General features: G+C 34.6%; 1 protein-coding gene across 8 annotated transcripts in view; it reads right to left on the bottom strand.

Moving 5' to 3' along the window:
- The window catches only part of ELAVL4 (ELAV like RNA binding protein 4), a 731,770-nt gene extending 721,468 nt beyond the window's left edge, over window positions 1-10,302 (bottom strand). For 2 of the 8 annotated variants that reach the window (XM_044085982.1, XM_044085986.1), the window contains exon 1: window positions 10,041-10,301. In XM_044085982.1, coding sequence (XP_043941917.1) covers window positions 10,041-10,088 — 48 coding nt within the window. In that variant the 5' untranslated portion in view covers window positions 10,089-10,301. Of the gene's footprint in view, window positions 1-3,577; window positions 3,722-6,129; window positions 6,287-6,844; window positions 7,041-10,040 lie in introns of those variants that run through there. The other 6 variants (XM_044085985.1, XM_044085981.1, XM_044085984.1 and 3 more) reach the window with 6 other exon arrangements.
- Between the last annotated feature and the right edge of the window lie 9,698 nt (window positions 10,303-20,000).

The following is a 20,000-nucleotide window of genomic DNA, read 5'->3' as shown; positions in this document are numbered from 1 at the left end:
GTACAATACGTGCAAACAATGTTAGTGCACTATGTGCATACAGCATTGGTGCAATATGTGCGAATAATGCTGGTGCAATATGTGGATACTGTATTGGTACACATGTATACACTGTCAGTGTATTATCTGTACATAGTGCTGGTGCACAACATGTGTGATGTTGAATTTCATTGCAATGTTAATATAATACATGCAGTACTCATATTTAGCAAAATTCTACTTTCTGCATTACTAAACAGCAGGGGATGTTTATGGTACACCTAATTAAAAAAAAAAAAAAAAAAAAAACAACAACTTCTACCAGCATTTGTATAGACTACGTTTACACAAATGATGTTACATTATGTCATTTTTACATTGAGCCAGATGAAATGCCAGACTAAGTTGACACTAAACTTTAATCTCTCTTCCCGTTCTCCTTTCTAGTCTTGTTTATTTGATGCTAACAAGACATGTGGCAATACATCTATGATGAGTGTAAGTATCAGTTGTAAGAACATAGCTTCTGAGCAGGTTTGCAGTCTGCAAAATGTATACTTCACTGAAACTTTATCATACTGTACAGAATATACAGTTGGAGGGGATATGTTACAGGAAATATGTTTATACATTAAAAGGTAATATTTAGTTCAAAGTTTTAAAAAGGAAAAGGGAAATAGAACGTACTATGATGATTTTCTTTTCTAGTGCACTCTGGTAGAAACAGCACACATCGCAAGTGCAGATTTGAAGTTTCAACCCCTTGCAATTTGCAGTTTTTATTTATTCATTCATCTACAGCAGTACTGCATAGAATGATCAGATAATAGCAGCATTAATAATCCAGCTAATTATTTTATGTACAATCCTAGAAATAATGAATGAGGGGGTCCAATTTTCAGTGTTCTTTTGAGGCCATAGCACAATATGGAACATCTCTAAGAATATAATGAAAAAAACAAATGTTTTGTCAACAAAACTAAATGTACTTCAAATTACAGGGAAATGTATTAATATGTTCTAGGCAGAACAGAATTACTGAATCAGAATACAAAAATGCATAAAGCAACTTGTAAAGTGAAGATGTACCAATAAAACTAGCCCACTAACTTTCAACACCACTGAATCCACTACCCATTTGCAAAGATGAAAACATGTAAAATGTGATTCACTGCGAAGAAAATACCATGACTTGAATTAATAACATATGCAGAGAAGGGAATTTCTTTTACAACTGTTGCTGCTTATACAAGGAATTATATTCCTTTGTAATAATTTTACACTTTCTTTCTTAGGTTTTATTACCTGAGTTTCCCAGTTATGTAATAGGAAGAATAATTCTATAGTAGAAATTTGAAGCAAAATTGCAGTATAAAAAGGTAGACAAATTAATTTAACACACCAGCATTTTTTAATAATTAAGTGTCATGGCCAGTCTGGTACATGGGCAATCAGAAAATTGGCATGCTAAGACAAGTCCTTGCTCATGGTGAAGTTTTAGTGAAAATGACCTGATATCTGCGACATAAATGCTGTCTACTCCCTGCAACGTGTTGTGTATATTAAAGGATGAGCTGATAAAAGGGATGCAGAAATGCAGTGAACTGCCATTTAAAGTAATAAGCTAAGAACAAAGTCCATCCTACAGTACTGGGTTCCGTTCCCACAACAATGGGTTTGAGTGCCACAGTCTTATCTTGCATACTGTGCAAAGCGTTTATTTAACTGGTGCTCCAGTATTATGTGTGGAAACAGGTGCTTAGGTTTAATGAATGTGAAAAAGGAAATGAAAGGAATTTGTTACTGACGTAGAAAGACTACTGAAATTATGTGACACAATAAATAAAAAAAACAGGATTAAATTGTGACAGAGCATGGATGACCTCACAACAAAACCTCTAAGAAATAAGCAGTTAAAACCTCTATGTACTATTACTTGCAATTAAATGTAACATCACACATTGATAACTTTTTTGACTATTCGTGTATTTACAAGACATAGTCTATGATAGAATGCTTCAGAAATGCTTGATAAATATTTTTAAGATTTTGATTTGAAATATAATACAGTATCTCTCTTACTCTGCTTGCCAAATCATTACTTTCTTAAAAAAATGAAGAAAAAATTATATTACAGTGCAGTGTACTTAAAATATTATAGAGTACAGTCTGCTAGCTGCCTTCATTTTATACATAGTTTTTTCATCATTACCTCAAGTTTAAGCTTAGATTTGCAATTAAGAAGGATGTAAACAGTGTATTTCAACTAGATCAGTCAAGTTATCCATATTTCTTCAGAAAAGTGAAGACTTCTGTGGTTTGCCAAGTTAATAAGCTTCACAATGCAATACGGCATACTTTCAAATGTATCACTCATTTCTTGAGTTTAAGTTCATGCCTTTTCCTATTAGTACAGCTTTCTCACACAAACTCCCTTGCCAAGCTCTTCCTTTTCAGTGACTGTAGTTGGGAAAGCATATCCCTTCCCCCACTTACATGAGATAATTTCCATGTGAAGTGTGGAAAGCACTTTTGCATGACACTTATTTTAATAAAGAAACAAACAAAATGAAAGGATTGTTTCAGTATCAAAGAGGCAGGTTTTAAAAGAAGATATAACTCTTCTAGTTATACAACCTCTGTGAGACAGTACATTATCATCACCATCATCAGAAGCAACAGCATCTCCGCATTTCTTTCCTATATTAAAGAAATAGAGTGTTTTTGGAAACCATGCCAAGTATCAAATTACTGCAAGTGTAAGTCGAAAGTTCTGGTCACTCATGATATATCTAATATACTCATGAAGCATTGTAATGTGTGTGTGTGTGTGTGTGTGTGTGTGTGTGTGTGTGTGTGCACATTTGTGTGACTATGAATACATACGCAAGAGCAGTAACAAACACAAATAGATGAATTAAAAAAAAAACAGTATGGCTGACTAGAGAAACTTGTACAAAAAGGGTGCTGCTTTATGTCAGGGCTGAAATATGAAATGATGATTGCAATAATAATGGGAGACAAACAAACGGGTTTTACTTCATGCTGCCTAGTTTCAAAAATACCTCCTTTCAACTTTTTGTTTCAGAAGACAAATGTGGCGTAGTAAAAACAAAAACAATAACGTCTGAATTATTAATACTGGTGATAGTTGATTTTAAATAACTAATTCATAAGATTTACTTTTTCTAAAAGATGTGTGCCAGAAGGAAACTAAATGATTAGCAAACCATCTAAACTCTGGTACATTTCAACACAAATCTATGACTCTTCATCTGCAAGTTTTCCTTCTTTCCACACAGATGGTAAAAGACATTGTAAACACGGCTATACCTGACATGTAACAAAACTGCGATGAGCAAGTTTTGAATAAGACTGCTCTAACAAAGAGCTTCTTATGGCACAAACAGACCTCATCAACTAAATGCAAGCTGACCCAATGCTTTTTAATCTCCTCTGTGAGAAGTGAACCAAGAAAGGTAAACATGAACAACTGTCATTTTTTAACACAATAAACAGTTAGAAAGAAGTGAAAAAAAAGGTTTTCATAAATCAGTGGTGTTATTTTATTATTTTAATATGTATTTGTCTTACCTACCACTGGTCAAGTGTTGGTGAGATCAGCCTTTGTATTGTCAACATACTTTGGATGGCAATGCAGATGGTCAACAGTTGTATGATAAAGGACAACCCCCGTGATTGTGGAATATGCCCCTTCCCTGGGCATCGTGCGATCTCAGAGCTAGAATGTATAATTAGCAGGGTATGAGGAGGGCGCAGGGGGTATTCACCTCTGCAAACACGTTGGTTTTAAAGTTTCCCTGTGCAAAAACATGTTGATGTATGCTTTTGATGTTAGTTAATGTTGATTAAATCATTAAATGAAGACTGTCTCATCAATTACTGGCAAACTGTATATGTGTCCATATGTCTGTATAAAATACAGCATATGTTGACCATTCTAACAAAACTATATGTATGACTCTTTATCTATCTATATATTTATGTATCTATCTACTCACAGTTTATTAAAATGCAGACCTACATGAAATACTAGGCTAGTTTATGTAAACCCACTCTGAAGTACACACAGCAGCATTCTAAAAAGAGTACTGCAGTATCTGCTTTTTGGCTGGGAGTGGGGTGTGGTTAATTCATGAATAGTAATATATATCAATCTGTCTGCTGGGTAAGCATGCCAATGTAACATGTCATGTCATACTGGATGTTTAAATATAGCCCTCTTGTGAAGCACGGCAGTATTGTATGACAAAACTAGAAGTCCTTGGCACCAGTGTAACTACACCAGCCTGCTGTTGTCAAAGATGCAAGAATGAAGTGCCACAAAGAGAGCAGTGTAGCAGTCCCACTCCTGTAGCATCATTTAACAGATGCCAAGAAGATGGCAATGAATGCTGTGTATGACCATGAAACAGTAACTTTCATCCTTTGTGACAATCAACATCTGAAAATTAGATGCAGGGACATCCTTCCCATTCCAAATGGTATATAAAGCATTTGCAGTGCAAGGCTAGTCATCAGGCAGGTAAAAGTGTGATTAAGGCTATGTGTACTCGAGAGCAATAACTGGGGCAGAAGAATACCACGAACAATTAAGCTTATGTTGCTGGCTAAGACAGGAGGTCAAAACTAAGGTAAGATGAAGTGCCTGGTGTTCTTGCATCATGCTTCACAATAATAAAAACAACATATAAATTCAGAATGACTGAGCAAAAGAAAACAGACAAGTTTCCATCATGCTAGCATACTATATCAGCAGGATGAATAAATTGTCATTGTTTGTGTAGGTACATGTTACTTGAATGGAGAGTGCTATTATACAAGATGCAGTAAAGGCCTTTAAATAGTATTCCACACAAATGATTTTCTTAAAATAATATAATTTCAAGGAAAATCAGTGTTTAAGCTAAATGAATATAATCTTAATGTACTCTACTATTTTAAGTGCTTTTTATGCTGGAAATTTCTATGAAATAGTTACTACTAACAAGAATGCACATTCACATATCAGCTATTAGTCCCAATGTTTTTTAAACTGCTTTGAAACATTATGGGGATAGTCTAAGTATAAAACAAAACAAACTTGATAAAAATCCCATTCATGGAAATCACAGAACAGATGTTCAAAAATAGATTTTGGAAATCACTGTATGCCCGAGATAGAAAAGTAATTAACACTTATTTATAAGGAATAATTAAAGTTGTGACTGGTGCACAGAAGATAATCAAGGTAGCCCCCATTTCATACTCTGTTTCCAGTATTCCCACATGACTGCCACCTGCTCCCCCGCTCAGCTTCCCCTTCGTTCGTTTCCCCGGCAACCTTTCTCTGGCTTTTCCTCCCAGCTATCGCTTTCAGTTCAGCTGCTCAGTCTAATCTTATTTGTTTTACACCCATCAAAACAAGCAGCTAGACAAAGACAAATGTTAAATGCAGAATGGAGAAAAGGCTGCTGCTTTGTTTTCAGTCATTAAATGCATCTATAATAAAGGTCTACATTATATTTAACCTCCATTCCAGCACTACAGTAACTAGGCAGTTGTAAAATTCTAATCAGTTTCCATGTAATATAAACTTTTATATAATTAACAGAAACAAATTAAGTCAGGATTTGTTTTTTATTACCATACTTGTACTTTAAAAAATTTAAAGCAATTACTGCTGTCTTTTACTATGCTACTAATAGTAATACAGGGACTATTATACTTTCTGTGAAATCTAGCAAGGTGCACATGCTTATTTTAATACTGGTGGAGCAAAAGGTGAAAATAAAAAAAATATTATAATATATTAATACACAAGACAGTAGAGCCCATAGTTACATTGCTATTGCCATTCCTCTGGTGATTATAAAAATCACCTTGTGTATTCATTAGCTGCCAGACACTGCCATTCTGACCACAACATGAAGCACGAGTCTCTCAGTCTCTTTCTTACCTAGCAGACATCTCCTAGACTCAGGGTTCCTTACCACTGCGTTTCAGCAGTTACCAATGCACTACTGCTGTGTCAGTGTGAAAAACATAACTGATTATTAATTTATAATTCAGTTTTCGAAACAAAAACATAAAGACATTACATGAGAGGAACCCTGGAAAAACTGCAGCAATACCTCAGTTACCACTTACCATTTTTAAGCCATTCCACTCCATCTGTGATTACAAAGACAGACCCTTACAGTCCCTTACAATGTCAAAAGCAAACAGAAACCTTATGTAAAGGCGGACATTCCTTCTTACAATACTGCTGCCCAGCGATGCTACAAAATGACATACATTAAGTGCTGCAACACACACACACAAGCCTCCTCCTCTTTTTATGAGGTCACAACAGGAAACTCTTTGAAATACAATATGCACCATTTACCGAGACACACATATAGCTTTCTCTATCAAAAATCATCATGCTGCCTGTGCAGTTCACTTTGACAAAAATCATCCCTTAATATAGGTAAACCCTCAAGCAATTTTTTCATCTCTACTTTAAAATGCAATACATGCTTTGCTTAGTTTTTCCACTGTCATTTTATTTCCACATAGATTTTAAATGTTCATCTTCTGAAAGCTCAATACATATTAACTTTTAATAAATTTGGAATAATATATACCTACATACATGCATGCATGCACACACATACATAAAGTAATACAGGAAAACCACACATGAATGCAGAGTGATTTTTTAATCAACTATAAACCACACTTGTGTCTGCATATATGACCAATCACTATAAACATTTTGTGCACAGATTAAATAAGATACTTCTTGATTTGTCAGGGACAATAGCTTTTTAGTACTTGATAGCCAAAGGTAAAGCCAGACAGGTCACTCTATGTTACCTACCATAACCATTCTTACTGCACAATATTGGGACTGGTACTGCTTCAGATCTTCTCCACAGCACTTACAAAGGTTTTAAGGCTTTGCTTTTTTATTTACTTAGGTCCACAGCGCACAGTGCAGATGTTTGCATAGCAAAGGACAGAACAAGTGCAAACTAATGGCCACTGATTCTGGGATGTAAATAAGAAAAAAAAAAGAACACAGCCTTGCCGAAATTGGCTTGCAGCTTTTCCTTTTTGCATCCATTTATGGGACCATCTGTCAGCAAGAGCTGCAATCCAATTGGTTATGAAAACTAAAGGAGGTGTGGCATCAGGTGCTACTGAAATTAGCTGCTGCCAGATTGATAATGTTAATGAAGTACTGACCTCTACCACAACAGAGAGCAGATTTCTGAACTGCTTCATGTCCCTAGTAATTAGGGCCCAGATTAATAAAACAACACATCCTCTCAGAGCTGTATTTTTACCTGGTCAGTCCTCAAGCCATCACCAGCTGCAGGTTACAACTACAAGCTACAGTCTCGCGCTGTGAAGGTGTCATATGTCACTCGTGCTTCGGAGCTTATGTCCCTTTATCTTCATCATAGCCAGCTGGGGGAGTTTGACTGTTTAAAGGCCCTCATCCTTCTAGACAGTTGCTTTTTTCATCCATACATATTTAATAATCTGCCTCTAGGCCTGCAAAGTGACAGAAGCACTTTCAATGCACGCAGCCTTCCAGTTTTAACATAATTTATTCTTTTGCTAGTCTATCAATGATATCTTTACATCTTTTAATTCTGCATTTAAAAAGAAGGTAGTTTTATGTCTGTCTGTCTAAATCAAATGTGCATTTGTAGCTTATGACCAAAAAAGTGTGAACTTTCACTGCAAATTACATTTAATTCCATTAAATGTACTAGGAAATATTAATCCTAATAGCTCCAGTGGGTTAAGATGATAAGTCTCAACTCCTTCTCTTGTACAGCTAGCAAATGTAAGATACGCACAGAAGAGCATTCATTTAAAGATTTTGCAGAACAAATATATTTAATATGTATTTTGCTAACTGCATCTCATATTTTGTAACTCTCTTATGACCTACTTGAATGATAAAAAAGTATTTTTTTCTAGCTAGTTAGAATCAGAGATATCTTCTATGAATCAACACTGCGATAAAAGCTGATTTGAATTGAGATTGGAAACAAAATACCATTGAAAAATAAATGTTTTATAGAAGACTAACAGTACTCGAATGCATGTTTTTTTCCTAGATTGTAAGGCCTTGTACATGACTTAAGAAACTTAATGTTTTGGTCAGCTTAATCACTTATTTTTGTTTATTGGCTATCCCTTGGAAAACATTTAACTTGTTCCAGTAACATTTTTATAAAACAGGTAAAAGAGGAAATTGAAATATTCTTCAGGCATTGGTATTGCTTAACTAGTTTTCCCTGTTACTGTACTACTATTAACATCTGCACATATATGTTTCCTTTCATGGTATTAGATAACCTCAATGCAGTGAAGGCTTGAGAATGTGAAGGTCTGTTAATAGATTGCTTAGCATATATTTTCACACTACCCATATTTTACAATTCAGCAATGAATTGGTTTATAGTACCCATTTCTGAAAGATATCACATTTATTTATTTATTGTTGCAATAACAGATTTAAGATGTTATGGGGTGTAGTATGACATATTTGTAAAGTTTTGTTGCACACACATGCACAGCAATGTTACCGCAAAAGAAAAAAAACTAGCATTTGCTACTCATCTCATCAGGTCTAGTAGTATGACCCTGAAATGTGTCATTCACACTTCATGGTTTGGGCTACTAAGTGAAGAAGCAAAGCATAAGTGGCCACACCTAAGTCATTTCTGACATTAATCACTAGTCAGTTGTATTTTTTGTCTATGCCTTATCATGCATTTTGTATACTTTGTAACTGCTATGTTTATAATTTTGTACTTAATTACTTTGCATTAATGGAGCTTTTCTCCCCAGAACTTCATTGAAAATGGGCTCCTCATGGCCTAATGAACCATTCCGGTAAACAAACTGCAGTAAATAAATAATACATTAATGCTAGTGGTCTATTTCAGAACATGAACTTAAAAACAAATGATGCAGTATGTTCAGGGATGAAATAAACTCTACTGCAAACAGCTTTTGAAGTCTTAAGAAGCAGACTGTTAAAACAGACTGCCGAACTACTGTTGGCACATGTACAAACTATACTTTAATTTAGTCAAAGGCCGAACAGCGATTTTCTGGACAAATAGTCTGATTACATTGTGTCCCATGCTCATAGACTCTTGTACACATTTTAGAACAAAGAACAACATACTCACAACCTTTATATATGCTCCATCAGTTCTGGTAATATTTATATTTGAATGATATGGATGAAGAATGAATACAAATATAAACTCTTCGTTCATACTGGAAGCAGACACAGCTAACAGAACTTTTGAGACATGGAGATTTTAAATAAATGAAGTAACTCCATAGGCTTCAGTTAGACCCATTATTTTCTTTAATATGTTTTTTTCCTTTACAAAATTGTGATAAACAAACACTTCACAGAGAGTTTGCAGGTACAGGCAAAGACATAGCACTATTGTTTGAAAAAGTCAACCACATTATTACATTTCCAGTAGTACCATTTATCTTTCAGTAAAGAACAGTTCATTTCAACTCCATAATGTGACATCTAAAAAAATGCACATCAGGAAGCAAAACAGAAAGCCTTAGAATGATTCACTTACTTTTAGTTCAATGTTCTCTTCTATAAAACATTACAAACCTTTATTTCCCATATGCACTAGCCATGAAGTCAAAGGCATATTTCATTGCTGCAGTCAAGGCAATGTATATTGTAAAACAGTTGCTGTGTTTCTTCCCTAAATTCACTGAACTGCGCTCATATTACTGTACAACTGTTCAACAAAAACATATCCCAAAGGTTTAGCTGCAGGCTCCCTTGTGCAGCACAGATGGACTACACCAGAAGCGCGTTCAGTGTTAATAACTACCTACTCTGTGCATTTCACAAGGCTAATGTGCATACTGTCTTAGGTATTAGCTGCTAAAGAACATCACACACAGGCAAGTCCAAAATCCTTGCACTATAAAGGATGTCAAAATTCTTGAATAAATACGGATTTGGAAAAATGTCTCCATTCAAAATAAGTTATAAAGTATATTACCTCAGTATTTAACAGCGCAGCATTAAGTGTCCTGCTGATTTCGAACATTTTTCCACAGATGCTGGGTTTTGATGAATGATTAAAAAGAATCCTTTATAGGTTCTCCTGTCAGCAAACAGTTTTTGCTCAGTTTTCTTGTGCAGAACACGATAGTCGATATATTATTTCCCTAGAGTCTGCACATTAAAACATCTAGTCAGCGTGCTGAATTTTTCCCATATCACACACACTGTAGACTTCTAATGCACGTATACTGTCTCTTGCAGATTAGACAGCCCCCTAAAACATGGCAGTTTAAAACACTTGCATGAAGTTACAGTTCCCTGTGTATCCACCAGGTGGTCAAAGTACACAGATTAAACCAGCATGTGTAAGAGCCCTTTTTCTAGGAATAAGGTATTATAGACAGCTGTAAATTTAAGTACTGCTCATGAATATGCTGAATTCTAGTAAATGAAGGCCATTTTATAAACTGCCAGAAATGTTTGATATAAAATGTGTCTTTCCATATTTTGCTGCATAAAGGTGAAATCTTTTAACACCCATGAGAAATTCAGTGACACACACATTTTACCTGAGTCTGAGATAAAAGGGCAGCAACAACAGCAGTCTGAACCCCTTAACATTATCAAGTCCAGCAATGTACAAAATGCTTTATTAGTGTTTGTTCAAAATGTGGTTATATGTTATTCTGAAAGGCACCATCTTAATTGTTACAACACTACACATATTACTGTGCTTGCATTAACTTTTCTAAGAGACAAGTGTCTATAACTATCTCATAAAATAATATTTGTCAGTTCCTTGGTCTGTACACTGTCCACTGTTATTATATATAGGTGTGTGTGTGTGTGTGTGTGTGTGTGTGTGTGTGTGTGTGTGTGTGTGTGTGTGTGTGTGTGCAGGCATCATTCTGTCACTGGTGATATCAGCCGCAATGACTTTACCGGTAGCATTATAAACTCACTGCTTTCATACCGTACATATTGGATATAATGAAGTAATATCATTCAAGTGTACTAAGTCAATTTCATCTATAAAAAATACAATGTCCAGTACAATAAAACACTAAGGGTATCATGGGATTTCATTTTTGATAAGATGCTGAAATTTGTCTTGTCTAAACATTTATAGAAAATAAGCTCTGTATTGTTTTTTCATTTCACTTTAAACAAGATTGGTAATAATGTAGAACCTATGTTTGCTATAATTACTAATCTGTCTCTTTATTGAATGATCTGTATTTAGAATTTTTAATTTTTTAACACTTGAAGACCAAACGCATAATCTAGAAACATAAAATAATTAGAGTAATTCTTGAAATATCAACTTATGAAAACAAAATTTCATTACTTTATCACTACAATTCTCTGCAGATGTCATACTAAGACAATGTATCAGCTGTTGTGACTAAAATCATAAGGTTCTATACAAACTGTCAATTATATGATCTATAGTGCAACTACATCATATAACAAGATATACATATAAATATGTATATATATATATATATATATATATGTATATATATATATATATATATGAACCTTGATTAGTAGGGAGAGGTAGGGAACTCAAAAAATGGGTGCAGTCTGCATGCACAATGTAAGTCATGAGATGAAGTTTTTTTTTTTTTCCTTAGGGAGCTGCATTTTGCCCTGTCTCAGCAACAAAATGCCAAGGCTTTAGACACATAAATGAAGTTCAAACAGTACCTCTGAAGATGCAAAGAAATTAATTGTTCTCAGAGAGAACACAAATTACTACCTCATTAATTAAAAGCTTATAGGTTATTCATTTCAGTATATGTCCTGTATCTTTGATTCCATATTTAGGATATATACACCACAGAAAAAAGACAGCTGTTTTGCAGGAGGTAATAACATACAACGTAATGAGAATACTGTTTTTATCAAATGAAGGGTTCTCCAAATTTATCCAAAAAGAAAAGAGAGAGAGAGAGAGAGAGAGAGAGAGAGAGAAAGAGGCAGTCACCAGATATTTTGTTCAAAAAGAAAGCATATACCTTCTTCCTGAGTAACACTGATTTTGGATCTTATAATAATGGGCAGCAGTGGACATAACAAAGATATAGTTGAGATCTTATTATAACAACTTTGTAAGGTCACAACCAAATGTTCACTACTTATGGAAAACCCATATAAGATCTTCCCTCTCAGGTTGCAGCATGTTTGCTTTTCTAATGTGTGCTTATGCTAATTAGAAAGTGTGCAGTCAGAAGAGATCAAAGATTGCCAACTAAACCATCATGTCTCATAAAAATGGCAGTGATAGTATTACTGAGAAATAGCTGCAATAAATTATCAATTGCCATTTCAAATGACACTGATCAACACAATGATCCAGTTTTGACAATTTATTTGGCATTCATCTACATTTTCTAGTAAAATCCAAAAAAGGATAGAAGCTTCTTAATGTGCACAGTGGTTATAAAGGTGACATATTAGAACCACAGAAACAAGGTTAGTTGATGCAAAACTCAACCAACCAGAATGAGCTTCTGACAATACTGTGTCAATATGCCTCTTCATGCATACCTGACAAAAAGTTTAGAGCATAGATTTAAACAGTCATGTAACTAGATGATGAAAACTAGATTCCAAATGATCACCCTTTATTTAGCACGGTGTTGAGTTGCTGACATTTCCTTTTACTGCTTACGTAAACAAATGTTGTGGTGACATAGAATAACCATAGTAACAACTGTCTGTTAACAGACAATTACATCTTATCTGCATCTACCAAAGACACACTCACAAATGAAGTCATATGCTGTATTATGTTGCCCTTGTTAGCTGTTTGTTATCTTGCTGATAAAAGGAATCTTTCGATTTATAATTAGGGGCTGTCATAAACTCCTAGGTTCAAAAAGTTCCAGGCATGGGATATTCATTTGGATATAATCTCAGTTTTTTTAGTTTTTAGAATCCAACCTTTCTACTCCCTATAAGTATACAGAAGCTGGTACATTTATTTACTCATATTTTATTCCATTTCCTTAAGAATGAAAATAGTAACCTGTGTTCTAGCTGTTGTCATCTCAAAAGATAGTACTTTGTTTATTCTTTTTCTGTACACTTGTTTATTGTCACTTGCCATAAACTACAATTTATACTGGAGCACTGAACACCTGCTTAATATACTAAGTACAAATAATAAATTCTTATGTGCTTTTCCTTCCCTTCACTTCCCTCCCCTCCTCTTCAATCTCTTCCTAGGTCCTTTCCTTATAGCAAAATTCCAAGCTGAAAATGTTCTGTCTTTATCTACTAAAGGTCCACTGCCTACCATTATCTTCTGAACTATTAACTCATAGAGTTCTTCTGCTATGCTATTTTTGGCCAAACTGTCAAGAACTAACATACCTCTGGCTTAGAATATGCACATGAACATATGGACCTATAATGTTCAAGTGTATCTTGCAAGAATCAAACTTACATCTGCATTCACAATTCATTGTGTAAGCTTATCAAGTATATTATCACTCAAAACATTAGTTTACTGCACAAGGACTGAATAAAGACATCTGTCCATAAGGTAACCTTACATACTGAATAGTGTGATTGGGTATGCTATTTAACTAATACAAACTGGAACACAATCTTACATTAATTAAAAAATTAAATCAAAAGGGAAAAATACAGACTGTGGTGCATCTTTTAGTCTAGAGTGTAGCAAACTCAAAATTGATTAAAAGGAACACGACAGGTTGTAGGGCTGGGCGGGGGTGGGTGGAGTTGTTCATCCTCTATCAATTTGGATGGCATATGCACACTTCAATGTAGCTATACAAAGCCCTTACCACTACAGTAGAAATACTGATATCATACAGGAACATGAAACTGGTATGCTCATTTATCAGACATTTTAAGTTAAAATTAATTCCTGGTTTATGAACTGCAATATTTCTTTTGTGTAAACATCAAAGCTAATACACTAGTTACTGTTTAGATGAAGCATACTTGTTACACAAGGAAGGTGATTTTTTGCTGAAAACAACATTAACTATTACTGCAGTGTTTAGCCAGCTGGATTGCTCTTCTAGAACAAATTCTGATTCAGATGTTATAAGGTATAAGTGGAAACATTGAGCCTACCCTACTGCTTTGTTCACTTTTAAAACATAAAGTATCACTTTCAATTTGTGCTTTTAAGAATATATATATATGTGTGTGTGTTCACTCAGACATGTCCCGAGCTGCACATCTTGTAGCTTAACTATTTATGCCACTGTCATTTTCCCATATTTAATACAGTTACAAGAGGGGGAAGAAGAACTTGGAGCACACTTGCACCTTTGACTCTTGTATACATCTGCAATCAAGCTATTAAATTGGCCTGTTGCAGGATCAGGATCAAATCTAGGTACAGTTTAATATCAGTACTAATGTATATTACCAAAATTAAATTTTAAGAAGGTCAATAAATGCAACTGACATGATTTCCTAAGTTCAGAAAAAAAAAAACAAATGAATTCCTAAATATGAGTCAGCAATAAACAAAACATGGACAACACTTTTTTTTTTTTTTTTTTTTTTTTTTTAGGCAGAACGTGATTGATTCTTTTGTAGATAAATTGATTAGTGATAATGTTACAGATCCCAAGTATCACCAAATCCCAATGTAGGAAAGGACTCATTCGGCATTTTTAAAATTTTGTAAGTGATAAAATGTTTGCCCTTTGTGCTCTTCAAGGTGATCAGTGGGATAACTTCTTCTTCTTTCGGCTTTTCCCGGTTAGGGGTCGCCACAGTGGATCACTTGTTCGCTCATGATTGGCAGTGGAATTTTACAGTGTTGAGTTGCCAGCCCATGCCCAACCTTCCACAGAAGGCACACACATGCATGCACTCACACCTAAGGCCAATTTAGAGTGTCCAATCCACCTACAGCATGTCTTTGGGATGTGGGAGGAAACCGGAGCACCCGGAGGAAACCCACACGACCACAGGGAGGACATGACAGACTCCACACAGAAGGCACCCCAGTCGAGAATCGAACCGGAGAACCTCTTGCTGTGAGGCACAAAAGAGCAGTGTATAAGTAAAACTGATTTATTAAAAAACAATAAAACATTGAAAAACCTCTTAGCGCCTTGGCTTCCATTAAAAGCATCTACTTTTCACATATACGTGCATGCATACATGATTGCATAGATAACATACACACACACAAACACACACACACACACACACACACACACACACACACACACACACACACACACACACACACACACACACACACTCACACTTAGTATTTACCTTGTACATGCTAACTAATCAGTGGGATAACTAATGTATGTAATCAGGAAAATGATGCAGCTAGCTGGCCTTTTTGATGATATACTACAAGAATAGGCAGTACTTGCAATCTGAAACAATACAGAACTATGAGTATTGTCAGTTTCACTGCACACATTAGTACAATCCTAGCAGCAGAATAAACTAAGCTAGCAAAAATTCTGATCATCACTAAACAGATGCGAACAGCATACCCCAGAAACCTAAAACTAGTAAGTAGTTGTTAACTATTCATTTGTATTTGATATTTATTTCACTACTTGCCCATTTAGTTTTGTTTGTTTACTAACTTGGTAGTTGAGCTGATCCAAATGGCCCATCCCCCAAATAAAAGCAGGTACACTCATAAATGTTGGCAGAAAACATGCAAAGCAACAAAGTACTGCAGAAAAGGGCAGTAAGGTAGTGAGATGGCCACAAGGGGGCAACAAACTGAAAATTAAGCTTTGAAATGCTTATCCAGAATTTTATTATTCTACTGCATGTAATACTTTTAGTAATTTTACGATAAACAAACCATTTCTGCAAGATGATGTTTACTTTAAATAAAATTTTTTTTTTATAAATCTTTATTAAAATATTTCTTCTTCAAGGCAATAACGTCTTGCATGTAATTTGAATTCTTTTAAAAGATTCAGCAAGAATAAAGTACATCCAAAAATGGTACTGTACAGGAAAGATGCAAAAATAATAAAACATTTTTGTGCATTTCTTTGAAAACTGCAGTTATAGTAATACAAGCATTTATTATATAAAATTACATATAATTCATATGTCTGTTCATTGTATATTATCATTTAGGAAATTAAATGCAATGCTACTGTAACCATTATGTAACCATAAAATAAAGAACTAAATAAATAAATATGCAGCCATCCTACAATAATGCATAACTAATCAAAATGTGTAAAGAAGACATCTGTGTGCTTTAAACCATGACAGTCATTCAGGTTTAGCATATAGAACTTAACCATGTATTACAATACAAACAGAATAGGAGTGTAAATTGTAATGAAAAATAGCAAGAAAGAAGAATCATGAGCCCGTAGTGAGGTTTGACCTCGAATGGTAATGAATAGGCATTCCAAAATGAAACTGTGATTGTACAACTTTAATTGAGTGTGTGACCAAACGTAGATACCAGTGGATTAATTTCAGTAAATATTAAGTCTTAAAATTATGAAAATGTAATACAAGGAGAAACATAATTTTCATAAAACTGGCATGCACACAAAAATGTCCACTTGCCTATCATCTTTTTTTACCTGTATAATTGATACATGGAAATTTACCAGTATTGAGAGCCACCTTCTGTTTTCACAGTGTTAGGAGCTGTGTTAGAGATGATGAAGTCATTCATACTTCTTTATTATATTTTTGTTTTCTATAATAAATGAACAATTTTGCTATAGAACATTTTATATTTGTCTGATATAAATGGGATAAGGACATCTGCTTTTGAATGAGCTGTTGTTTTAAATAATGAAACAACTTTCCTGGGTATATGAATCCTAAGGTTGTAAATGTAAGACGTAACTACAGCTTTATTTTACCAGGCTACGCATGCAAGGCTTTATTCTTTAGCAGGCTGTGTTTGCTACAGGACATCACGTAAGAAAAGCCAGATTATGCATGGCATATGGTCAATGTTACAGTCAAATGTCCTATCCCTTGCATTCTATAGCATATGCTTGTGCTTCTGGCTTGTAATTAAAATGCCAAATTATGTGCACAGACATTTTTTTATTTAAATAAGTCAATCATTTTTATCTGAGAAATGTGCCACCTGTACCTGTAATTAAAAGTTGTATAAATGCTGCTGCACCTTTGAAAGACAGAACTGCTGAGTAGTTGTCGTGTTTAAAATCATAACTATCAGTTTAAGAAAATTAAACGTGATGTGTTTTAACGAAAAGGACTGAGTGTGGAAGTCAGAAGTTAATGTCTATCTTCTAAGACTCACTATTGACACAATGAGGGCTGTTAAGGCATTTTGGTAGTGATACAAATGGAGAATGTGCATGACTTAGAACACAATAACAGCAGCCCAGGCAGGTTTCCTCTTTGAACTGTCTGCTCAAAGTCATACACTTTCACACTAAGATAGTAGCTGATAGCAAATATCTGTAAGAACTTATTCAAGTAATGCTTGTGTGATCATAACTTTCTATTTCATCTAGATTACTGCTGTATTCTTGGGAGTCTGCATACAAAAACCTAAGCACTTCACATTTTTCGGTGAATCTTCTTTATCATGTGGTCTGAACTACTTAAACTAGAAATATTTGATTAGGTTTATGCCTATCTTCCCCTTTTTGAGAAATGTGGATGGAGATACTGTTAAGGACTACATTTTTAGACAACAAAAAGGCCCTTTGACAATGTGGGTCACTACCTATTTGTAACACTTATACTTGACTGTTTTCTGTCACTACACCCGTGGCTGGTGTAATGTCCATTTGTGCAGCCATGCTCTAGTAATAAATGCGGCAAAAATATTCAATTTTATGGTAACTACCCCATGGAGCTCTCTGCTAAGATCCACAGTCATGCCCCAGTTTGCTAATTATTTCTTTGATACTAGGCCAGTAGTACAGAGACAGGATGTCTAGCCACAATTCTGATGAACCAAATCTGTTTTACTGGTCCTGAAAGCCAGAGGATAGGATTTTGGCTTTGGATATAATCCAGTCTTAAATGGTTTATTCTTCAATAATGGTCAGCGCTGGTGGGATTAGTCATGACAGGATTAAGTTCTTCTGGTATTCATGGAAGTACTTCTATAATAAAAAAATGTGCATGTTGTGCACCAGAGCCATTGCACAAAGGGAAGTACCTAAAGTGACCAAGAGAAATAAAATCTTGTGTTCACTGTATAGATAAAAATCTTGATTTCTGTACTGTAGGAGACACCAGCATTATGAACAAGTGAGGGCCCAGGGATACACTAATTACACTTGCTGACAATTTGCATCATTTCTCTTTTGCATTATATGTACATGACCAAATTAATAGAAATGCTGCCTGTCATAAAATAGTATTGAAAACAGGATATGAGAAGGGTTTCTAACATACATGGAAGTTTATGAGCTGCTAAAAAGCATTATTCTCTAGTCTGAGGTTTGCTTCTGCCAGACTCCATTTGTGTACCAAGCAATTCTGGTGATGTCATTTAACCAGGCAGTGCTCTCAGACTTCCCATTTACTAAAATTACCTGTTCTACATGCCATCAGCTGTCATACTCAGTCATAAAACAAAACATGCATGTGTTGCATAGAAAAATACTTCATTGTAGAGTAAGCACTTTCATCTTGAACAAAGGACTTTTATAGACTTAATTAATGCACCATATTTTTACCTAAATAATGCTTTTCTGTGTCACATAATAAACACATGATCAGATTGTCCATCCTTTTAAAAAAAGCAAAATAAACACATTTAAAGCTTTCAGTAAAACAGCATTTGTACTTATTACTAAAACATTCCCTAAATTGTGCTATATTGCTTTATCTTAACTTTCAGCTACTCATGTCTGGTTTTATAATGCCTAGCTCATTAAGTCCTTGTGGAATATAAACACCCTGTCTTAACTGCCACTGCATTTATTTTCTTTCTAAAATAATCTCCCTTTTTCTCATCTGCTGTTACATTTTGAAAAGAAACCATTTAAACTGTTAAGTCATAATTTTAATGCAGGGCAATTTCCTGGGTTAAATGACACTATCTCTACAAACAGTGTGTTAACATTATGACACCAAATTATGGACTTCACCAAATGTAGCACTTTTACTGTATTATGTGTGTGCTTTCAATAAATACCTACCTGCTTTTAATTGTTGCCTTCATTGGAATGATAGAATGATAACAAAAATAAAAAAAAAATTCTATCAGAATGTTATCATTATAATTAACTTAATAACTGTTTTATTTGTATTTTAAATAATTGAATTTTTGTTTATTTCTATCTAAGTGGGCAAGTGGACTTTAAAACTAGGTGATAGTTGTCATGTAACTACTAAATGGGTTATTTAAGCCTGTGACATCTTGTTAAAACAATTATGATGAAGTCCTGATTTTTGAATAAAAGCACTTAACTTTAATAAAGTCCTTTATTTATTTCACTACCCTGTAGAATTCTTGAGAAATGGGTTGCATGGCTTGTGGCACTGGTCTGTTTCATTTTTGTTTTTAGTTTCTTGCCATGGGAATCTCTTTTGTGTTTGCTATTAAAATCATTATGTTTTTTCTGAATGTCTTTATAATGCAGTGTACTTATTTGACTTCATTGCATGTAGATGGCCTTGGACCCTTACTGACAATTCATTGTAGTTATTCCCATATAAAGATGGTCGGGACCATAAAATCAAAGTTTTGAAACTTTGAACGTTTTGAATAGAGATTGTCATACAGCGTGGATTGGGAAATTTGCGGTTTTCTTCACTTTAGTGCGATCTTGGAGTTGGTATATTTATTTAGCAGGGGGTGTGGGGGTGCAGGGAGGTTTCCCCTCTTGCAAGCACGTAAAAAAATGTTTTTGTTTTTATTTTTTTTTTTATTATAATTTTGAAGTTTCAAACTTCGATCTTATAGTCTTGACCATTTGCAGTTTGAAGTTCTGAAACGTCAAGCTTGTGA

This window comes from Protopterus annectens, chromosome 10.part0 (assembly GCF_019279795.1).
Source record: "Protopterus annectens isolate FY-2018-M chromosome 10.part0, PAN1.0, whole genome shotgun sequence".
NCBI classification, from domain to species: domain Eukaryota; kingdom Metazoa; phylum Chordata; order Ceratodontiformes; family Protopteridae; genus Protopterus; species Protopterus annectens.
This window is presented reverse-complemented; position numbering and strand designations above follow the sequence as displayed.